General features: G+C 32.2%; 1 protein-coding gene across 3 annotated transcripts; it reads right to left on the reverse strand.

The window, feature by feature from the left end:
- Positions 1-318: 318 nt before the first annotated feature.
- Ack-like (activated Cdc42 kinase-like) lies at positions 319-22,023 on the reverse strand. Of its 3 annotated transcripts, XM_088037404.1 has the most exons (11): positions 21,919-22,022; positions 21,767-21,857; positions 21,535-21,622; positions 21,091-21,448; positions 17,796-18,610; positions 17,485-17,746; positions 16,908-17,432; positions 7,094-7,165; positions 6,887-7,040; positions 844-1,394; positions 319-791 (listed from the first exon to the last, which is right to left on the reverse strand). In XM_088037404.1, the coding sequence occupies exons 2-11, from the start codon at positions 21,768-21,770 to the stop codon at positions 594-596; spliced, it is 3,027 nt and encodes a 1,008-aa protein (XP_087893530.1). In that variant the 5' UTR covers positions 21,771-21,857; positions 21,919-22,022; the 3' UTR covers positions 319-593. The 3 variants fall into 3 exon arrangements, with proteins under 3 accessions (XP_087893530.1, XP_087893529.1, XP_087893531.1); XM_088037403.1 differs by lacking the exon at positions 21,767-21,857 and having other exon boundaries at positions 21,858-22,022; XM_088037405.1 differs by lacking the exons at positions 319-791; positions 844-1,394; positions 6,887-7,040; positions 7,094-7,165; positions 21,767-21,857 and adding an exon at positions 10,779-12,142 and having other exon boundaries at positions 21,858-22,023.

Here is a 22,023-nt window from a genome sequence, read left to right on the forward strand (position 1 = left end):
AGATTCTGAAAATAAGTAATCTCTTGGTTATGTTTAAATTTTCTTAACTTCTTTGAATGCTTTTTAGGTCCTTTATACATATTTTGTCTTAGATTATCTAAATTGTCTCTAAATTTTTTGTATTTGAGGAATAAATAAACATCAAAGATTAATAGTTATTTATATTATTTAAGTGTGTTTTTTTTAGATATTACCCACGAAATGTGTAGTAAAAGCGAGTAGATAATATCTAATAACCCACGTATGCCACACAACGTTTTATCCAATGGCGCTCACAAAACACATATAAAACAGGGAGTTTTAAATGCAAAAGCCAAATTTTGTGTACAAATTTATTGTAAAACATTGTATAATTCTTAAAAAGTGTCGCTACTAATTTAATGCAGTCATTCACAAAAGTGTGTGACCAATAAATTTGACTCAACGTGCCAATTCCATAAAAATAATTTTAACATAATTAATATTATAACAAAATTTATTTAAAGACATCCATAAAAAATAAGTTAAATTCTTTAAAAATAATATTACATTCTTGGCAAGACAATAAATAGAATATTAAAATGAACTGAAAATGCAGTGCTTTAATTGATATGTTACACTTGAGTTACTTCTCCGTCTTGTTGCAAAATCCATTGCGCCGCCTTAGCCACGTCCCAGGAGGAATTTTCCAGAGCGTTATAAGAAACACTCATGTCTCCACTCACCATGTTTTGCAACTTGACCACTTTTATAGCGTGCATGACTTCCCACTCGCAGTGATCGAGAACTTCCACGCATTTTTCTTTAGATATCTGAGGAAGAAGAGACGTGTACCACAAATTTTCCCATGCAGACGATACTTACTTTTCCTAAGACTTTCAACATGATCCTTACTTCGTCCGAGTCAATCCCTCGTGTTCTTGGAATCGGCTTTGCGTTTGCAAACTTTAGAAGATCCTCGCAGCTCACGTGGTGGCATTTGACTTCTTCAACTTTCATGGCAGCGAAGCTTTGTCCGACGCCATCAACAACGTCTTGTTCTTGAGGTATTTCATCCAGAGCGTTTAAATCCGACTCAATCTGCGCTTCGAAATGTATCGACTCTAAATTCTTATCGGCAATTTGAGTGACACTGTTTGAGTAAACGGGGGCGTTGTGGTTGACGAAAGGATCAAAATTTGTAACAGTGGGCGGAGTCACTGTATTAATTTTATCTAAAGTACGTTGTAAATTCGTTGGGGGTATAATGAGGGGGTGTTTGCGAGTATGTCTGGGTTTTGCAGTAAGAAGAGTCTTGTTACGATCACGCGGAGGAAGAGGAATGGGGTTTTCATCCCTGTGAGTAAACTCTGACGGATGTGGTAGAGTATGACTGGTGAAATTCTGTCTTGGTGGTGCTTCGTCCATGGAGAGATCTGAGGAGCATGAAAATTCAATTTTAAGTTGGTAACAATGAGATAACAATTGAAAGTCATAGTCTGCCTGTTTTTTGACGTTCACGGAAATACGTAAATACAGCTCATTGCTATCAGTCCATTCTCTAGTGTAAAATTTCGAAAATTTTTAGGTGTCAATTAAGCTTTCAATTCCTTAGGGAGAAAATTAGGGGAAAATTGAATGTAGAGATTTTTGAGGTTACACGTTGTCAAAGTTGAGCGTATTATAGTTTATCCGGTGAGAGATTGGGAGATTTAGACAGTTGACATATGGGTTGGTAGCAAATTATGCTACAAAATACACTAAAAACACTAAATTCCTACGCGAAATGCACGGTCCTTAAGGCGAGTGCCAAGACATTTTTCTTATGGAGGATCCCATGTAAAGTATCGTCTAAATATTCTGCTTATTTTTTAATGTATCAATTTCGTTCTTATTCTCAACTGCTTGTATTCACGTTTTCCTCTAAAACTAAGAAACAAACATTGAAAAAAAAAACATTTAATTTAAAAGTTACATTACTAAAATTCTATAATTTGGGGTAGTTTTAATAATAGAAGTTTATATCCGATTTTTGTGAATTTTAAAACTAAGAATTAGTGAAGAACACTTTCAAAAACACTTTCCCGTTAAGTTTAAATCGATATCATTAAAATTGGTTTAGTTACGAGTGAGATAAAATAAAAAAAATTCAATCGAAGCTCTGAACTTTGCAGATAATTTACGACTAGGCTGATTTATAAGCGTACCCTCATTTGCGGTTTCTTGACCAGCGTTGGTAGCTGTAAATCAAGGGATTTCGTCTAAAATTTCTACCTGTCTGTTTCGCACAACTAAATGATTACATTTAGAAGATAATAATTATTAAAAGTACTAATAATAACATTAGCACAACAAAGTTTCATAATGCTTGATGTATGAATTTATAGGTACAACTATGAATAAAAATTCATTCAGTTTAGTCTTGTTTTCAACTAAATACTTCAATAACACACGAATTACTTTCTCGACTATTTCACGGTTTCGGACGGAAAATTTAGAAAATGAAATTCAATAAAATAAATTAATCAGATATTTTATTAACAAAAAATGGATCAAAATGATTATGCATTGATGCAGGAAGGGTTCACATTCTGTGTAATTTCCTACGTTTTATGTTTTATTTCTTTCTTATTTCACTCAAATTAAAAGTTCATCAAAGAATGAAAAATGTTGAGCGAAAAAATTTGTTTTGATTGGTAAGACTCTATGAAGTAACTGTATATTTGAAGAGAAATATTTATAAAGGGCAATAAATGAATTCATAAATTTGGAAGCAAACGGCATTTTAAGGGTTTTAAAAAATAACCATACATACAAAAGCATACAAAAGAAAGAAAGTAGAACAAAAGGCTAACATGCAAGATAAAGATTATTGCTTGAGTTGTCTAAAACCGGATATGTAAAAGCAAGTTTTTGAAGAAAATTAAACACTTTTTTGGTAAATCTAAATTGCTCTGATAAATAACGCAACTAGAAGCAGATAGTACCATTTGGATCAAGGAAAGAAGGAAATTAATAACGGCGCCCAATTTTGCCACAATTTGTGAACGGAAAAAGAACACAGACTCACATTATTTTACCCCTGAAAAAGTATTTCTACCAGACAGAGGCAAAATAAGCATTTATCATTTTACAATCACTTTACAATAAGGGATTAGGCAAGTTACTAAAATAACAAAATTTTTAACACTATAAGAATATTTTATAATAAAAATATGGCAGTTTCAATATACATATGTACCAACATTTACATTTACTATTAAATTAATTTCCGAGTATAAGCAGTGAAGATAAGTTGGTGCAAAAAAACAGAATAGAGTGCGGTGTTGGTAATTTTTAAAAAAAAAAACGGACTTTAGAAGCTAATCGTCTTTTACAACATTGCCAAAACTTGTTAAATCTCTATTAAAATCATTCTTTTGCAACAAATTTTTGATTACTTATTGACTATAGTTTGTACGGTGAGAGATTGAATGACAGAAAAGTCACTAAATCTACGCGATAAAAAGTGTACCATACGCGCCAAATTTAAAATAACAAAATAACCCCAGTTACTGACAACCCTGTCAACCCACTAAAGGAATTTAGTGTTTTTAGTGTATTTTGTAGCATAATTTGCTACCAACCTATATGTCAACTGTCGAAATATCCCAATCTCTCACCGGATAAACTATATAGAAGACATTTTCGGTGATTTTTATTAATTTTAAGGTAAATAGAAAAATTTCAAAATAATCTTAACAACGCAGAGCATTTTGTGAGTTAATAATGTATACCAGAGCTCATTACTGTCAATCCACTCATTAAAAAGTTAAGTTGGCAGCAACACCTAGCGATTTTCATTAATAATAGTTGGCAGCAATAGCTTTTGCTCTTGATCCAACTGTGGCATGCGTAGAAGCTAATCGTCTTGCGCAAAATTGCCAGAACTTGTTAAATCTCTATTGAAATCTTTCTTTTGCAGCAAATTGTTAATTAAATATTTATTAATGCACTAAATTTTGACAACATGTTAACGTCAAAAATCGCTACATTCAACTTTCCCTTAATTTTCTCCCTAAAGAATTGAAAGCCTGATTTACACCCAAGAATTTTTGAAAATTTACACTGGAGAATGGACTGATAGCAATGAGCCGCACTTTAGTAACCTTAGTAATCATTGGCGTAGCATGAAAATTGGAATCAATTTCTTTTATTTTTTTCTTGAAACTGAGACAGCAACCCAATTCCTTCATTTACAATAAGCTTTAATGGATTTTTTTTTATTCTACAATTTGTGAAACAAACAAGTTTGAAAAAGTCTTTTCCGAAAAAGTCTCAACGGTTCTTCATAATTTAGGCCTTATTGTGTAAAAATCCGTCAACAGATTTATCATGTCAGCTCTTTTTGATTTTCAATTGTTGTTCCAAATTTTGAAGAAGCGATTTTGGCAACAATAGAGGGAAATTCAAAAGTCAGACTGTGCAATTTAATCAATTTAAGTTTAAATTTACGATTTTCATTGATTTCTCTCTCTCATCATAAAATTTTACATGTTTCTTTAGACCAATTCTTGCGTTTTCGACAATTGTCATTGCAGTCTTCTGATCGATTTCTAACATCGATTTATAATGAATTTGAGGACTTTAAAAAAAAAAAACTTCTAAAATACATAATTTTTGACAGTTGGTTTAGCCTGACATTTGACATGAAAGTACAGAGTGATTCTTATTAATATTAATCATAGACGACTTTGCAAATTTTGACTTAGGGCGTAGTGCAATTCCTTACTCGTTAAACGTGTTACATACAAGCGTAGAATTGACGGGGGTTAGGGTACATGTAATAATTAAATTATTTTTTGACAATATTGAACATTAAACTATTGCTACTTGTTATGCACCATTAATGCGAACTAAAATGATGTAAATCTAGTGTAGTTAAAGCACATTTTGGACCATTAAAATGAATTTCTTATACCGCGAAATGTCACCAACTTCGCTGTCACTGATCTGTCATCTGTCAAGTCAGGTGTTAGATTTGCTTATTGTGATTGGTACAAGACAGATGAATACTTTTTATTAGCTTGTCTCATTGTTATGCTTGGTAACAAATGACAAAATAACGTTCACCAGTGAAAAGCACGCAGTCTTTTCTAATTTGAGCTAAATCGTATGGTGTAAGAAAACACATGTCCAAAAATGTCAACGCACCCTTTGATTAATATTAATAAGAATCACCCTGTAGCTATTTTTTTGAAAACTAGAGCTGATCTTTAAAAACTGATTACTGTTTCGTAATCAGGACGCCTGTATATCCAGATACCTCTTTTACATCTTTGGAAAAAAAGTAGTGTGCGCAGTGTAATTGACCCATAAATGGTTCATATACAAGTGTTTATAAATGTTTCTAGCATCAAGGGTGGCTAAGAAATGTCAAAGAAATTTCCCGCTCATTACAAATGTGGGTTCTGATTTTTCAACTGACACTTGCAGTTAACCTCAAACTTGAAGCAAAGTAAGTTTTGAGAAATAAACTGTTCTAGTTGTGGTTTAAAACCGGAAAATCAAAAACTTGATCACAAAATGTAACTGAAACGTCATTGAAGTAAGTAACATAAATAATTTTTAAGATAGTTATATTCACTATGAAAACAAAGCGGCAAAATAGTGAGCGACAGGAATTCCAGAGCCACCCTTGATGCTAGAAACATTTATAAACGCCTTGTACTTCTGTTGTCAACAATAGAATTTTTTTTAATAATAGGGAATGGCTGATTTATTGCTATAAATATTCAGAAAAATTAATTAACAGAAAAATGGTCAGTAAAGTAAAGCAAGATTTGATTTCTTTATATTTTATGTAGATCTTCGTTTTTTATTGATTTTCAGAAAATCGTTATTTTTTTGTTTTGTTTTATTAATGTCATTGTTAAACCGACAATAATAAAATATATCATTATGCCTACTTTGAAAACCTGTTTGACGCAGCCCGATTTTTTAAAAAATGTGGTGAAAGACTTGTACCACTTTATTTTGGCCGCCAGTGTATTATTCCTTAGATCCTTCTAATTTTGTACACATTATTCTTAATTCTTGAGTATCTTTAGATTCAAAAATCCTTAATTAATAATTTTTTGTATTTTAGATTCTTTAAATTACGCTCGTCTCCATTTAAAAAAAAAATGTATTAGAGAATTAGAAATTTCTAAAGTGGAAAGTCTAATATGAAAAGAATTGGAAAGTTCCAAAGAAGGAACTGCTAAAGACAATTTTCTCTGGATGTGGCTGTAACACACTTCGTTCGATCTTACCCCAACTTACCGTACATAAATTATTTCTAGATTTTCTCTAGTTGTGTGTTCTCTTTAGTTTTTTTAAATTGATCTTCTAAGGACTTAAAATTTGATTCTGTGCAACTTTTATATTGACATCTCAAGGTACACTCCCGTTCAAAAGTATTTGTCCAACATTTTTTTAAGTAACTCCAAAATAATTTCTTTCTTCCGCGTTTTTTGTTTTCATGTTTATATACTTCATTGATGCTGACAGCAATTTTTTTCTGTTTTTGATATTTGAGAAAATATCTTTTTTTTTATTTTTTTAATGTACTTTTAGAAATTTTGAAAAAGTTATCGTCTATCGTCTTACATATTTTCACAATTCATCAGCCTATAAACGCAAAAACTAAAGTGTTGATTGACGTTTATCGTTTTTTTAATATTTTGATAACAAAACTTCTTTAATTTTTGGTTGCGGAAGTTTATTGTTCTTCAAGCTTTTCTCAAAAAATTAGTGACAGTTTTGTACAGAAATGGTGAAGAAAGTTAAGTTAGATGTGAAATGTTGCAAAAGAATTAATAATATTTTTAAGTGGGCGAATACTTTGGAGCGGTAGTGTATACTTAACTGATAAATGCCCAACCCTGCTAAACCTCAAATACTCTACCTAATTTTGCTCCATTTAGGTTTTCAGGTACAGAATTTCGCACAGATTCGTGTAGTTTCGGTGGTAAAGTGCTAGCGACACTAGCTGAACGTGTTCTTGGATTGATGACGGGTTGTCCTGAGCGCAAAATTCTCAATGGGTTAGTAACCATCAACTGCGAAAAAAACAAAATTCTGTAAAAGATAAGGTAAAGGAGATGGTAGTTACCTGACTGACGTCTGCAGAGGGACTCTCCACAAGACCTTGATAAGCCATCTGAGCTTCTTGTGTAACTTTGGACTAAAGGGAAAAAAGAAATAAAACAATAAAAACGAAAAAGGTTAAATTAAAAGAGAAAAAATTAAATTAAAATTAAAGTAATCGGGGGTGCAGGCGATACCGCAATAGAAGCGTCTTTATCAAGATTATACAAAGTTATCAATAACATTCCTAGACCTATTTCTATCGTAATGTAAATGGGAGGGATACGTTACGTATAATAAAGTGTATAACAAAGTATTAAACGCTACGTTGTGTTAGTTGGTATAGCAATGTTGTATAATTTCGAGTTTAAACGTGATGTTTATGCGGCAGAAATTGGGACACTTGTTAATATTGATTGGGTTTGTCTAATTGAGTTATTTTTTTAAATCCAAATTTTTATATTTTTATTCAGGAATTAGTTGCTCATAACAGTTGATATGCAAAGTTTACGGCACTTATTAAGCCACAATTGATTCAAAAATCCTGCGGAAACACTGATTCATAATTGAATTCGTAGTGATTTCAAAAATTGTTATTCAAACATAAAGGGCATAATAAAGATGTTTTTGCATTTTTAGATTTTAGGAATATCGAACATTTCAATATTCTTAAGTCTAGATGGTCTAAAATTTCGGTGTTTTAGTTGGTTCACTCCTTCGGTTTTTTTCGAATTTCTGGGTCCTCCAGATTCAGATCCTATTTCTTTTTTTGGATTTATTTCTCTCTTTAAATTTTTTCCAAAACTGTTAAACCCTCTAGAATGTTTATTTCCGCGATACCTTGAATGGCTCAGAGACTTCAAAATTAAACTTCTCTAGATTATTTTTTCTTCAAATCTTTGGAATTTTTTATATTTTTCGGTGTCAAAAAATTGGACGGACTTTAGTAAGGTAAAAATTTAGAATTTTAGATTGTCAAAGTTTAGTGTTCTTTACAGAATTAAGAATTAAATTCACGTTTTTATATTTTCGAAGTTTAAAAAGTTAAGGAAATTTTTGAATTAAATTGTTGATTTTATGAATTTTACTTCTTTCACTGTATCTCAAAATTTTTGCATCTAAATTCTTTAACTTCGCATAGTTTTTGGGAGTTTTACATTTTATCACTAAAAGTTTGAGATTATTTTTAGTCTAAAAAATCAGAATGTGTCCATTTGGACAAATGAGTCATAAAATAAAAATGGAATAACTTCGAAATCTACGACTTTGCTTTTGGATCCACTTGGAGAATTGTGGAAGCGTAAGCAATAAATGTGATTTTGTAATTTTTTGTGCAGATTAACAGAAGAAAATAACAACCAAATTATTCGTTATGACAAGCAAAATTTACTCTTGACCAGATTTTTTACGAAACACCCGATAGAACGTATTTATGATCTAAAGAATCTAACAGAATATAGAGAATGTAAGGAAGAATCAAGAGGATCTAAAAATAACATTAAAGAATTTATACTTAAATCTAAAGAGAATCGAGTTTCAATCTAGAAAATTCAAGAACCCAGAAATTTTAAAAAGAATTTGAAGAAAATGTAGAGCATCTAACTGAGTCTAAAGAGAATGCAGAGAATTTATCGAAAGATCTTCAGACTAAAGACATTTAAGAAAAATCTAAAAAGAAATATGATCATCTTAAATTATTAAAATCTAGGCAAAATTTAGAGAACCAAAAATGAGCGTCTGTGTAAAACTAAAAATCCTCAGAATCCAAAAAATCATTACTGCACGTCAAAGAAGTCTAAAATGAACATAATCGAAAGACCAACAAACCAAAAATCTACTGCAAATTATTTAAATATTTGACTGAATCTAAAGAATTTGAACAACGCTGAAAAAAACTAATGACATTAAAGAATTAAAAATTAATCTCTAAACAACCTGAAAAATATATTTTTCGGTTTAAAAAAATTGGACGGACTTTAGTAAGGTAAAAATTTAGAATTTTAGATTCTCAAAGTTTAGTGTTCTTTACAGAATTAAGAATTAAATTTTCTAAAATTTTTAGAATCCAAAAATTCAAAATTCAATCAAATATTCGAATTAAATTGTTGATTTTAAGAATTTTACTTCTTTCACTGTATCTCAAAGATTTTTGCATCTAAATTCTTTGACTTCGCATAGTTCTTGGGAGTTTTACATTTTAGCACTACAAGTTTAAGATTATTTTAAATCTAAAAAATCAGAATGTGTGCATTTGGACAAATGAGTCATAAAATAAAAATGGAACTCTAAAAGAATCTTTGCTTTTGGATCCACTTGGAGAAGTTAAATTGTCTCCTGAGTCTGAATTCGAAGTGTGTTTTGCACTATCAGGTCAGAAATTGAAAGATATTTTTTCATTTTTAAATTAATTTCAGTTGTTAGAGGTGCCCTATTTTTGCTGGGCCGTATTAAGTTTTTTTTAATGCAACCTACAACTTTTAGTGGGGAATTTGATGAGCTTTTCAGTAAGCTATTCAAAAATATTCAGTTTTAAATTTTTGGTCTAGGCATTGTGAAGTTGTGAATTTTTTTTCCGAAAATGTTTGAAGTTGCAGTGTCTGAAAATTTATAGCACCCTTACCTTCCAAAAAATGAAGAAAAAACTTGACATGTTTGATAACTAAATATTGTTTTTTTCTCTTGATTTGCACAGAAATAAATTGTATACTTAAATGGTCAAAATAGACACCAAAAAGACAAAAAATCGGATCGCTCAAGCCTTTCAATACATTTATAACAGAAATACTTTTGGATTTGATCCAAAAAATGTCAGTTTTATTTATCATTGATTAAGGAAGTATCACCATCATGCTATGTACAACGTGTTTATAAATGTTTCTAGCATCAAGGGTGGCTATGAAATGTCAAAGAAATTTGCCAATCATTATAAATGTGGGCTTCGATTAGTCAACTGACATTTGCAGTTAACCTCAAACATGAAGCAAAGTAAGTTTTGAGAAATAAACTAGACACAAAACCGTAACTAAAACGTCAATGAAGTAAGTAACATTATAAATAATTTTCCTGATAGTTATATTCACTATGAAAACAAAGTGGCACAATAGTGTACGACAGAAATTCCAAAATGCTAGAAACATTTATAAACACCTTGTACTTACCAAAATGAATTCAAAATACAAAAGTACCATTAGTAGGAAACTTCAGTTGAACTTCTATTAAAACACAAAACCACCCTGAAAGTGACGTGTTGCCTCCAACTGTCAGCAACTGTCAAACGGCTAATTCAAACCAAGCCCTAAGTATTGATTGTTTTTGTTTTTCAAAGATAACTTAATCTCATTTTTTTTTTAATCATACGGTACATGAATTTCTCAAATACAGGATGTCCCAGAACTCATGACCCAGAGAGCAAGGGAGGGTGCCAACAACAATACAGATGGTAAATTTCAAAACAAAGACTGATTAAGTTTAATAATATTCGAGAAAGGATAAAAAATTAACAACCAATCCCGAAAGCTTATTCTAGAAGTGGAGGAAAAGGCCATCCCAATTTCCTAGGCAACCAGAGTCTGACCAATGGACGATAGTATGTATCCATAGTTACCAATTTTCAAATTCTGTTCAGCTTCCGGATTGGCTACCGTTTTTTTGTCTTAACTCGATTATTTATTGAACTAGAAAATTTTTGTTTTGAAATTTTGGTTCAGAATTGTTGTCTTCATAAGCCGTTTTTCTCTGGGTCACGAGTTCTAGGACACCTGTATATTCCATGAAATATCTAAAAAATGGTGTTTTCTAACCATGTAGAGTGAAGAAAAAAAATTAATTCATTACACAGAATGTATAGTTTTTCCGTGGCTTTCTTTTATATCAAAAGAAAAACAGAAGGCCGTGAAAAAGTCAGTGCCACCTTGATTCTTGGGTATAAATATTAAATCCACTTTCAAGCAACAACAGTAAACTCAATGTTCCCGCACAACTGAAGTGGAAAATGTTGCAATACCTACATGCTAAGTAAGGCATGGAATATAATAAATCAGATGCAACAAGATGGCCGCAAGAACTTGATGGTGTTGCGATTGGGAAAGCCAAAAAGTGTCCAATTTGCTAGAGCTAGAGGACAATAAAAAGATCAAGAATCCCAATTTCTCCTCAACTTCACGTGCTCTTTATCTTATAAGCTAGAATCCGACGAAGTTGAGTTGGTTGACCGCTGACATCGCGCCGCCGACGTGGGGGACAGGCCACTCAAAATGCTACTACTTGGTGGTGGTGACCTGCCCATGATTTTCGAGCCAAAATTCGGTTTTAAAAAAGGGTTCGTCGACCTCTTACACATCTCCGATCGAATGCTAGTGTTTGAACCCGACAATCGAGAAAGTCTTCTGCGTCTACGCCAATCCAAATCCACTGAACCCACACTAATGCAATCACTGTCACTCGAACTAGATTCGTACGCTTTTGGATTATACGACTGCCGTCGTCGATTTCGATCGCGAATACTGCGGCCGTTCTTCCTGGGGATGTTTTCTTGCGTATCGCTAAAGCTCAACGTGCGAGGCCTGTCGAAAAAGTCTTTGGGTTTGATAGTCTGTCTTTCATACTTCAAGTTTTTTTCGAAATTACCATCGAAAATGTTATCAGTCTTATAGTAAATGTACGAAGTTTCAAAGTACTGAGACCCATTGGCGTTATAACCGACAGGTTCTGGAACATCGCGAAAAAAGCCGTGCGATGGAAACCGATGATCTGAGTAAGTTTTGCGAGCCATACTTTCAGATTTTGTCAACGTTCTATCACGGTATTGCATCTGGGGGCGATAATAGTTATCCTCGAAAGACAGATTTTGGAATCTATTTTCAAAACCGAGCTCTTGTGGAATGAAAGAATCGTCGTGCAAACTTGACAAGTTGCGGCATGAGCTATGCGGCGCTCGATGCGTCGACGGAAAAGGGCGCGATAGCAACTCCCGCGACTTCGCGAAGTAAAATTCAGCTGAAGCTTTATCCCAAAGCGGCAGGCGCAAACTGTTATTAGAAAGCTCATCGAGGGAGGAAGGTGAACTCGTAAACTTCTAACAGAAAAGATGTTAAACAAAAATTAAACAAAATTAAACGATGGGAGCGGGGAGGAGGAAAGTAGTCAGTGTTAGTATAGTGTACTAAATGAGAACGATTATACAAGGTGTTTATAAAAGTTTCTAGCAGCTATGAAATGTTAAAGAAGTTTGCCGCTTATTACAAATGTGGGCTTAGATTTTTCAACTGACATTTGTAGTTAACCTCAATCATAGAGCAAAGTTAATTTTGAAAAAAAGTAGACACAAAATCGTAACTGAAAGGTTGTTGACGTGATTTACATTTTAAGTGTAGTCAAACATAGTTATTATATTCACTATGAAAACAAAGCGACAAAATAGTGCATGGCAGAAATTCCAGAGCCACCCTTGATGCTAGAAACATTTATAAACACCTTGTATTAAACAGATAAAGCACGAAACACTGCGCGGTTTTCAATTCTCAGCCATTTTTGAAACGGTGGACGTAGTTCCTAGCTTGTTCGTACCTGCATTTTAATGTCAAAACACGAATGAAGAGTGGACAGACGTCTACAATTTCAACGATGACTATTTCTATAATTATTTCACAATTTTGGTCTCAAAATCTAATCATCGCACATCCAACTTAATAAAATCTTTTATTATTTATATTAACCGGTCATGTAAAACTCATTTTCAGTTACTTTTGAAACTTTGAGGTATGTCTTTGATTAAAAACAGTTTTTGACACTTTTAGAACCATCGTCTATGCAACTAACTATGCTAAATTATGAAGAGGCTAAATAAACTAAACTTCATTTTTGCTTCAGTGGATTTTTTGTAGGCGCCAAATTTATTTTGCACATCTGTGATTGGTCAATTGGCAGGCCGATTTACACAATACTAATGTTTTAAAACTCCTGAAATTCGTGCGTCAAAAAAAGAATGTTACCATAAGTTGTCAAATACTCACCAAATTGTGGAAGCGTAAGCAATAAATGTGATTTTGTAATTTTGGTGCAGATTAATAAAAGAAAATAACAACCAAATTATTCGTTATGACAAGCGCATGACTGTTCAAAATTTACTCTTGACCAGATTTTTTACTAAACACCCGATAGAACGAATTTAAGATCTAAATACTCTAACAGAATATAGAGAAGGTAAAGAAGGATCTAAAAATAACATTAAAGAATTTATACCCAATAAAGAGAGTCGAGTTACGATCTAGAAAATTCAAGAAGAACCCAGGAATTTTAAAAAGAATTTGAAGAAAATTTAGAGCATCTAACTGAGTAAAGAGAATCCAGAGAATTTATCGAAAGTTGTTGAGAATTAAGAAAAAGAAACTAAGAAAAATTAAAAAAAAATATGATCATCTTAAATTATTAAAATCTAGGCAACATTTAGATAACAAAATGAGCGTCTGTGTAAAACTAAAAATCCTCAGAATCCAAAAAAATCATTAGTGCAAGGAAGTTAAAAATGAACATAAATGAAAGAGAAATAAACGAAAAATCTAAAGTAATGCAAATTATTTAAATAATTAACTGAATCTAAAGAATTTGAATAACTCTGAAAAAACTAATAACATTTAAAGAATTAAAAATTAATCTCTAAACAACCTGAAAAAGAATTTTAGAGGAACATGTAAATGAAATTTAGAGAAAACAAATAATTTAAAAATGTAGAGTTGACCTAAAAAAATCGAAAACAACTTCTTGCGAATCTAAAAATTGTAACGAAATAAATAAATGAAACTTGAGAGTCTAGAGAAAAAGGAAAAGGGAATCTAGAGTGAGTCTAAAGGCATAAATTAAGTTGCCTCTTTTTGGAGATAACATTAACTGCTAATGTTTTGACGCGCTGACTCGTCTCGATGAATAGACTCTAAGAAACTCGATTAGCTTGGAATCATTTAAAAATGATGAGACTAAGCTAAACAATTAATAAGTTTTGTTAATCATTAATAATTAAAATTAATAAAGAAGTATATGGGGTATTACATACCAAATCGACCATTTTTAACCCCGACTCTTTTCGATTTTTCATCTTTTTCTACTCTTTCAAAAACGGTTGTCAGATTTTTTTTCAAATTTTTGTGCCCAACCCAAAAAAACTTATGAATTTTTCTAAAAAAAGACTTTTTTACTTTCAAATAGCTATAACTTTTTCAAAAATAAGTTATAGGGACGTTTTTTTTTCAAAATTTTTGTACTTTTCAGAACAAAATAGAAAAAAAAAATTAAAATGATATATTTAATAAAATTTTTGCCATTTTTGAGAAAAACCGTTATTTTCTCAAAGTTCGCCATTTTTTATTTTTTATTTTATTTTCGCAAAAAAAACTTCAATTAATTCTGGAATCATTACCGCATATCCTAGAAAATGGGTCAATTTTTTTTCTATTTTTTTATTTAAATGAAAAAGTTTCATTTTTAAAATTTTTATTTTTTTTTAAGTTGTGCAATAAAAAATGCAATTAAACGATGTTACAGGATATGTTTTATGTTATAAGTCTACGACTCTTTTATATTGTTAACACAAAATATGTAAAATATTTAAACGTCACAAAAGAAACTAATAAATGATTTGGTGCATTATTTTTAAAATCATTGTACAAGATGTTTATAAATACTATGTGGCTATGAAAGGTCAAAGAAATTTGCCGCTCATTACAAATGTAGGTTTAGATTTTTCAACTGACATTTGCAGTTAACCTTAATCATAGATCAAAGTTTATTTTGACAAACAAACTGTTCTAGTTATGGTTTAAAACCTAAAAATCAAAGACTTGGACACAAAATCGTAACGGAAACGTCATTGACGTGAGTGACATTTTAAGTGTAGTTTGACATAGTTATATTCACTATTAAAACAAAGCGGCAAAATAGTGCATGGCAGGAATTTTAAACCCATTCTTGATGCTAAAAACATTTATAAACACCTTGTGTGTTAATTATATCCAACATAAAACCTAGTCATTATATTTGTAGAATGAAACTGTTAATTCCGTATACAGGGTGTGTCGTAAGTCACGGATAAACTTGGCGAATTCATAAAGGTCGGCCTTAAAAAAAGCCTAAAAACGTGTTTTTTTCTTATATCAGTTTCACTTCTTAAGATGGAAGCACTTGTACAAGCACCTTTTTATTAGGAAATTCAGTAAACTTTAAAGAAAGCTGTAACCATAATAATGAAGTTTTAAAGCATTTGCAACGAATGCAACCAATTTTAATAATCAAAACGTCATTACTATTGGGTATTGAAAGTGTTAAATTTGAAAAAAAGGTTGTGTATACGACATGGCAACATATGAAATATGTTCATATATAAAAACATATGAAATAACGGAAATTGCAAAATTTGATTTACAATAGTCAATGAAATTGACTTTTGTTAGGTTTTCATTTTCTTGTTTGTATACATTCACATGGTAGAATTTTCTGCAAACGAGTCTTGGGCAATGTACCTAGTGCTTGGGAAGTGCGATAAAAATCAAGAATCATTTATTAAATCGGAATTCAAAAATGCAAGTTAGTAAGTAACAAGATTCATTAAAATCAACCTTTATAGGTACACAGATAGTAACAGTGTTGCCAAATTAGCTCAGTAATACTACTCAATATCTCAAGAAATATGTTATTTACAAAAATAATTTTTTCAACAATACTTTATATTTAACTTTCCAAACATGGTGGTGGAGAGTTTATCCGCGACGTACGACACACCTGTAGATACAAAAAATAAATTTTCAACGACATCCACTCCCCCACTTTGAGCTAACTTTGCAACAGATTAGTGAGTATTTGTGTTTAATAGTGTGTTATCCAAAAAAAACTGAACATTTTCTTTCAAAGATTTCCACCCTCTATTTTTTTATTCATAAGCAAACTAAGAACTCTTTTCATCATAAAGAACTCAATTTTGCGTTCAAACTAAAGTTGTTTCGATTCGCTTTTGCGAGTTTATTCGCGACTTACGACACACCTGTATAATCCTGTAAAATCGTTCCATTCATTTTATTATTTATTGCATAAACAAAGCATTTAGAAAAAAAAACATTTTTTTTAATTGAACACTTAAAACAATAAAAAAAATAGAAAAAATATCGGCCCATTCTCGGATATGAGGGAATAATCGCAGACTTAATTAAAGTTTTTTTTGAGAAAATAAATTAAAAAATAAAAAATGACGAACTTCGGAAAAATAACAGTTTTTCTCAAAAATGACAAAAATTTCATTGAATTTATAAATTTTTTTTTTTGTATTTTTTTCTGAAAAGTACATTTCAAAACTAAAATTTTGAAAAATAAACGTCTCAATAAGTAATTTTTTGAAAAAGTTATACCTATTTGAAAATAAAAATAATAAAAATGGCATTTTTTGGAAAAATTTATAACTTTTCTTGGATTGGGTAAAAAAATTTGAAAAAAATCTGAGAACTCTTTTTCATCGAGTAGAAAAAAATGAAAAACTTTCAATCAAATCGAAAAGAGTCGGGGTCAAAAGTAGTCGATTTGGTGTGGAATACCCCATATGTATAATAATTTTTAGGACCGTAGTAGTCGATTGATGCCCAACATTGCTGAAAACTTGTGTTTTTTTATTAAGATTTCGATAAGACCTTGAGTCTGACAATGTCAAATTACTTGATATCAATAAAAAAACTGTTGCTACAATCAAAGACATGACCTGCTGATTCAAAAACAACGGCGAATAACGCAAGCCCTTACGAATATTTATAAACTATAAACGTTTGTTGCGTAATAAGTAGACTATAAACAAAAAGATTAGATACCTGCAAGTCCGCTGTGCTTAGCGCCTCTTCCGAGAAGTTCCGTCTCTCCGCATTCTTATCATGTTCCCCGACCGAAGGAAACCTAAAACTAAACTTTTTCTTGTTCGGCGAAGCTGGCGTTGTAGGTGCTGGTGCTGACATCGACCTCGATGACAGCTCATTCGCCAACGCTATCGCAGTATCCAAAGTCTTCTGATCATGTGTAGAAATCGGCTTAATTGTTGCTTGTTTCCTTGCCTTCGTGTTCAATTTCTCTCTCAACTCGTTACTTCGATTAGACCCTTCATGATCCAACGAATGATTGGGTTGACCAAAAGAGTTCAACATCAACTCCATTTCAGCCATAAGCGAGGGTCCCAAGTCCAAATGTGGACTGTTGGTGTTTTCTTCATCACTAATTTCATGGTACTCGTGGTCCTGCAAAGGAGCAGGCGCAGGAACGTGATCACCTTCGAGGAGTGGAGCGACCTCTAGGTCCTTGTGGGGTCTATAAGGTGCCACCACTTGAGTCGGCACAGAGCCGTACTGGAAAAATCAACGATTAGATTACTTCTTCTTGAATAAGATCAGTTTTTACATTTCCTTTGGAGCCGCCCAAGAAACTTAAGTCGCCGAAGTATGCACCATCAAGGCCCACATGACTAGTATGCTTCAAGTCTCCTTGAGGAGCACTTATCATCTCACTTCTGAGTTTTTTGCGCGATGACGATCTTGTGCTGTCTGTACGGAGGAATGATGAGCTTGGCAAGTCGCTCCCAAGATAAGCCACAACGTTGATAGGGTCAAACAGACCTGTCTTGCCGCTGGAAGTTACCCCCTTCCAAAGGGGATGGTGCGTTCTGAAAAATCAGAGACTATTTTCAATTATCAAGACCTGGATTTACTTACTTCTTGTCCAACACTGTGATGACATCCCCCACTCTAAACGACAACATATGAGGCCCTTCCCCTGCGGAGTTCTTCGCTTGCACTTGCTCGGGTCTACAGTCCGCCAAAATGGGCCCAATTTCCGCGAATCTCGGTCTAGCAGCAGCTTCATGCCTCCAGCAATCCAACATAAGATTGTAATGATCAAGAGGACAACAATCTGGCTGCTCCAATCTCTGGAAATTCGGCTCGTCAATTGCTTCTAGGATTTGTTGTCCTGTTAAGGCCGCCCACGGTTGAAACCCATATGAAAACATTTCCCATAGTGTGACCCCAAACGCCCAAACATCGCTCGATGTTGTAAACCTGAGATAACTTATACACTCAGGAGCACACCAGGCTATCGGTAGTTTCAGATTGACGTTAAAGTTGGTTTGGTAGTAATCTTTGCCTTGGCCCAAAGCTCGGCTTAGGCCAAAATCGGAGATTTTTACTTTACTTTTAGAGAAAACTAGGATGTTTCGTGCGGCCAAATCCCTGTGAATTAGACGGTTTGCTTCAAGATACTGCATGCCGTCGCATATTTGGTAAGCGAAATCACAGAGAGTAAGAACAGGAAAGCTTGATCTTAGAGAAGGTTCTTTCAAACACTCTAAGAGAGATCTGAGTGGGGCTAATTCCGTTACTAGCATAAGACTTCCTTCGACGTTTGGCAAGACGACACCGAAGAAACGCACAATGTTGGGGTGGTCTATGTTGTGCATTATGGAAGCTTCTTTTAGGAACTCGACCATGTTGCTTTGCATCCTGTCCCGGGATAAACATTTAATTGCAACCTATAAGTAAAAAAAAGTTTAATTTTAGTTTAATCTTATTTTTCTTAGCGAGTGCTCAATTAAAAAATCAATAAATTAGCGTTGCTTTTTTGGTAAAGTCCGTTTTTTTTAAAAAAAACCACCAACACCGCAATCTTCCCCTGCATTACAACCGGCAACGTTGCCTAGGGAGATTTTTGGTGAGAAAATAATTGTCAAATTTTTGACATTTCTGAAAATTAGGTAGTATTTCCGTTAAAAACCTTTCTTTTACAGCCTGTTGGATTGCAAATCAAAGGATTTAATAGTGAAAAGACTCGGCACAGCCTGAAAGGCCGTTTTGTGTAATCAAATTGTCAATTAGGCAACTAACCTATTTGATTTTATCACCAAAAAGTCACCATCGACGACGTTGCCGATTGTAAAGTGGTGGGAAAGTGCGGTGTTGGTGGTTTAAAAAAAAACGATATTAATGAACGCATGTCTGTTTTTACCCCATACTCTGGCATCTGACATTTTGACCAACAGATCTGTTTGGATTTTTCAAGTTGGTGTGTCTTTGGATTGATAAATTACCTTTATTTATTACTAAATCATATAAATATTTCATTTCACTTAGAACATGTTCAAGGGCTCCAAACTAATTAATTACGTAAGCTTGATACACAATAATTGACAAATGTCAAATTCTGGGGAGACAATGACGCCAACCGTGTCATCTTAAAATTTCTAAAGTTAATTAATCAATATTGCAACCGACTGTAGAGTACGTCAAATTGTTCACACAAATACAACACCCACTATCATGGCTAATAAGAAGAATTCAAAGAGATTTTATGCACAATCTAGAGAAAAAACAAGCTGAATTTTAAAGAAAACCTACAGGATTTGAAAAAAACTAAAGAAAATCAAGAAGAATTAGACCGAATGTAATGAGAATTCAGAGGATCTACAAAAATTAGAGAAAGAATCTGAAGATCGTCATAAAATTTAAAAAGAATCCGAAAAAATATGAAGTAAAATTTTTTAAAAAACTGAAAAGGCTTTAAACAAATCTAGAGAGAATAAAACAATAACAGAAACCACAGAAAATCTGAGAAAAATCTATTTAAAAATAATATTTTCACACTGTAAAAATTTAGAAAATCCAAAGACCCTTAAAGAGAAGCAAAAGAATCTAAAAATTAAAGTAAACTTTAAGGACATCCTAAGGAAAAACTGAAGGGCATCTAAGAAGAATTAGACCGAATGTAAAGAGAATCCATAAAGAAATTAGACAAAATTAAAAAAAAAACTAAGGCAATCCAATAAAAAGAAGTTACAGAAAATCTTGAAAATATAATGAGAACAGAGAGAATTTGAGAAAAATATAAAGCAAATCTAGAGAATTCAATAAGAATCTAAACGAAATGTAAAAAAGCCAAGATTTTGAGAAAATTTAAAGAATCTAAAGAAAACCTACCAAAAATATACTCTAGAAAAATTAAATAAAAACTAAAGATTCAACTAAAGAATCAAGAAAATTAAAACAGAACCAAGAAAAAATCTAGAAACTCTCACTCAATAAAGAGAAATACAAGAAGAATCTGAGAATTTAGTAAAGTTAAAAAATAATCCAAAGATAAAACCGAAGATATGTAATTCTAAGAATCTAAACAAAATTCAAAGAATCTGAAAAAATCTGAAGAAAAACTACACTCAGTCTAGACAAAATCTAGAATGCCCAATGAAGTATATCCAAAGAGAATCTATGATAAATCTAAAGAGGATCCAGAAAAAAAAAAGAAGAATATACTAAATATTTAAAAACAAAACATAAAGAATCTGACGAGAATTGAGATTCTAAAGATAATCTAAAGAACTTGGAGGATGTAGAGAAAATTTAAACCGAAGGCCCCTAAAAAATGAAAAGATAAATTTAAAGACAAATCTAAAGAGAATTAAGAGGAACTAAAAATCAAGAGAAAATTTACAAAGTTTTACAGGAAATTTGACGGAAATCTAAAGCGATACTAAAACGAATAAAGAAGATAAAGAGAATCCAGAAGATCTACAAAAATTAGAGAAAATCTAAACTTAATTAAATAAAATTAGAAACTCGAAAGAAAATCCAAGAAACGAAATTATAGAAATGGCTTTTTCAACTAAACACCCGTAAATTCTTTTTTATACTGTACGATACAAAATATGTTTGAGATCCAATGGTTTATCATTCATTACACATTATAATGGTTTGTTTATTTATTTATTTAAACAGTGTTGTTAATTACGTGCAGTAAACAAAATAAACTACAGATGACGTTTTTCTATTGACAGCTTAATTGGTGTGACGAACTCTACGCCATACGTCACCTATTTTTTTTCTTTTCATTAGCAGCCTTGACAAACTTTTGTATCATACAATATAAATTTAAAACAAATTATCAAGTATCTAATTTCTAAGACGACCTTGTCCTCATAAATAACAGTTCAGTTTGGAAATTAAGCATGAAAACAATTACCTGTATCCTTTCACCTTCATTGCACCAAACTCCCTGTTGAACAACTCCAAATTCACCCATTCCTAGTTCCTTATTAATGGTTATGCTAGCAGCAGGAATAATGTGTTTGCTTGGTACTCTGGGAGATCTGGACACTGATAATGAATCAATATTCATTAAAAGATAGGCATCATTTGACGACTGTCCCTGCTTTCTGTAGTTGATGATTTTTTTCAGTTTTGATAAATAATTATGTGGAAAATGTTTATCATAGTATTTACGAAGGCGTCTCATTTCCGGTTTGGACATTCCTATTTCTAATAAATCACTTTCAGCTGTAAACTTCAACTGAGAAGGATGAGCAATTTTCAGTGTGTTTCTAAAAATAATAAACAAATGGTTATTTCAGTGAACTTTTAAATGCTTTGCAGGTGCCGAATTGTAGAAATAAATCGATAAACTTACTTAAAACTATTAAAATAATGTTGTAGTTCTGCCTCTACAAGAAATTCGTAGAGCCCAGGCCCCTTTTTGATGGAGGCATTGACACCCTCTAAAACAAAGAATGAACGTGACTTTCATTTTAGGATCTTACAAAATTCAACAGAGTTTACACGAATACGTGCAACAAAAAACATTCTGGATAAATACAAATAGACTTAAATATAATAATAAGAAAATAAAAAGAGTTTCATACCCATGTCCACTAAACTAGGGAAAACTGGTTAAAATACACACATACACTACAATGAACTAGTACACACTTGCAGTGACCATCTAAAGTGTACCTGGAAGAATTTCCATGATGAATGCACGATAAATATTTATACAATTTAAATAAATAAATACATTCCAAAGATTTTTATTGCTCAATATTTATCAATCCTCCATTGTGACGTGAAATTGACACTTTTGACAACTGACAGTGACGGTTTGTAATTTGACACCGGCTAT

Source organism: Gnatocerus cornutus, chromosome 5, assembly GCF_029298725.1.
Source record: "Gnatocerus cornutus isolate USDA-ARS CGAHR chromosome 5, icGnaCorn1.1, whole genome shotgun sequence".
NCBI classification, from domain to species: domain Eukaryota; kingdom Metazoa; phylum Arthropoda; class Insecta; order Coleoptera; family Tenebrionidae; genus Gnatocerus; species Gnatocerus cornutus.

Bases quoted from the DNA above. Each gene is read 5' to 3' on its own strand.
- Ack-like (XM_088037403.1), bottom strand. The intron at 21,449-21,534 runs GTAAGTTTATCG...TATTATTTTTAG, and splicing joins CATTATTTTAATAGTTTTAA to AAACACACTGAAAATTGCTC. The intron at 18,611-21,090 runs GTAATTGTTTTC...TTTTACTTATAG, and splicing joins ATGAAGGTGAAAGGATACAG to GTTGCAATTAAATGTTTATC.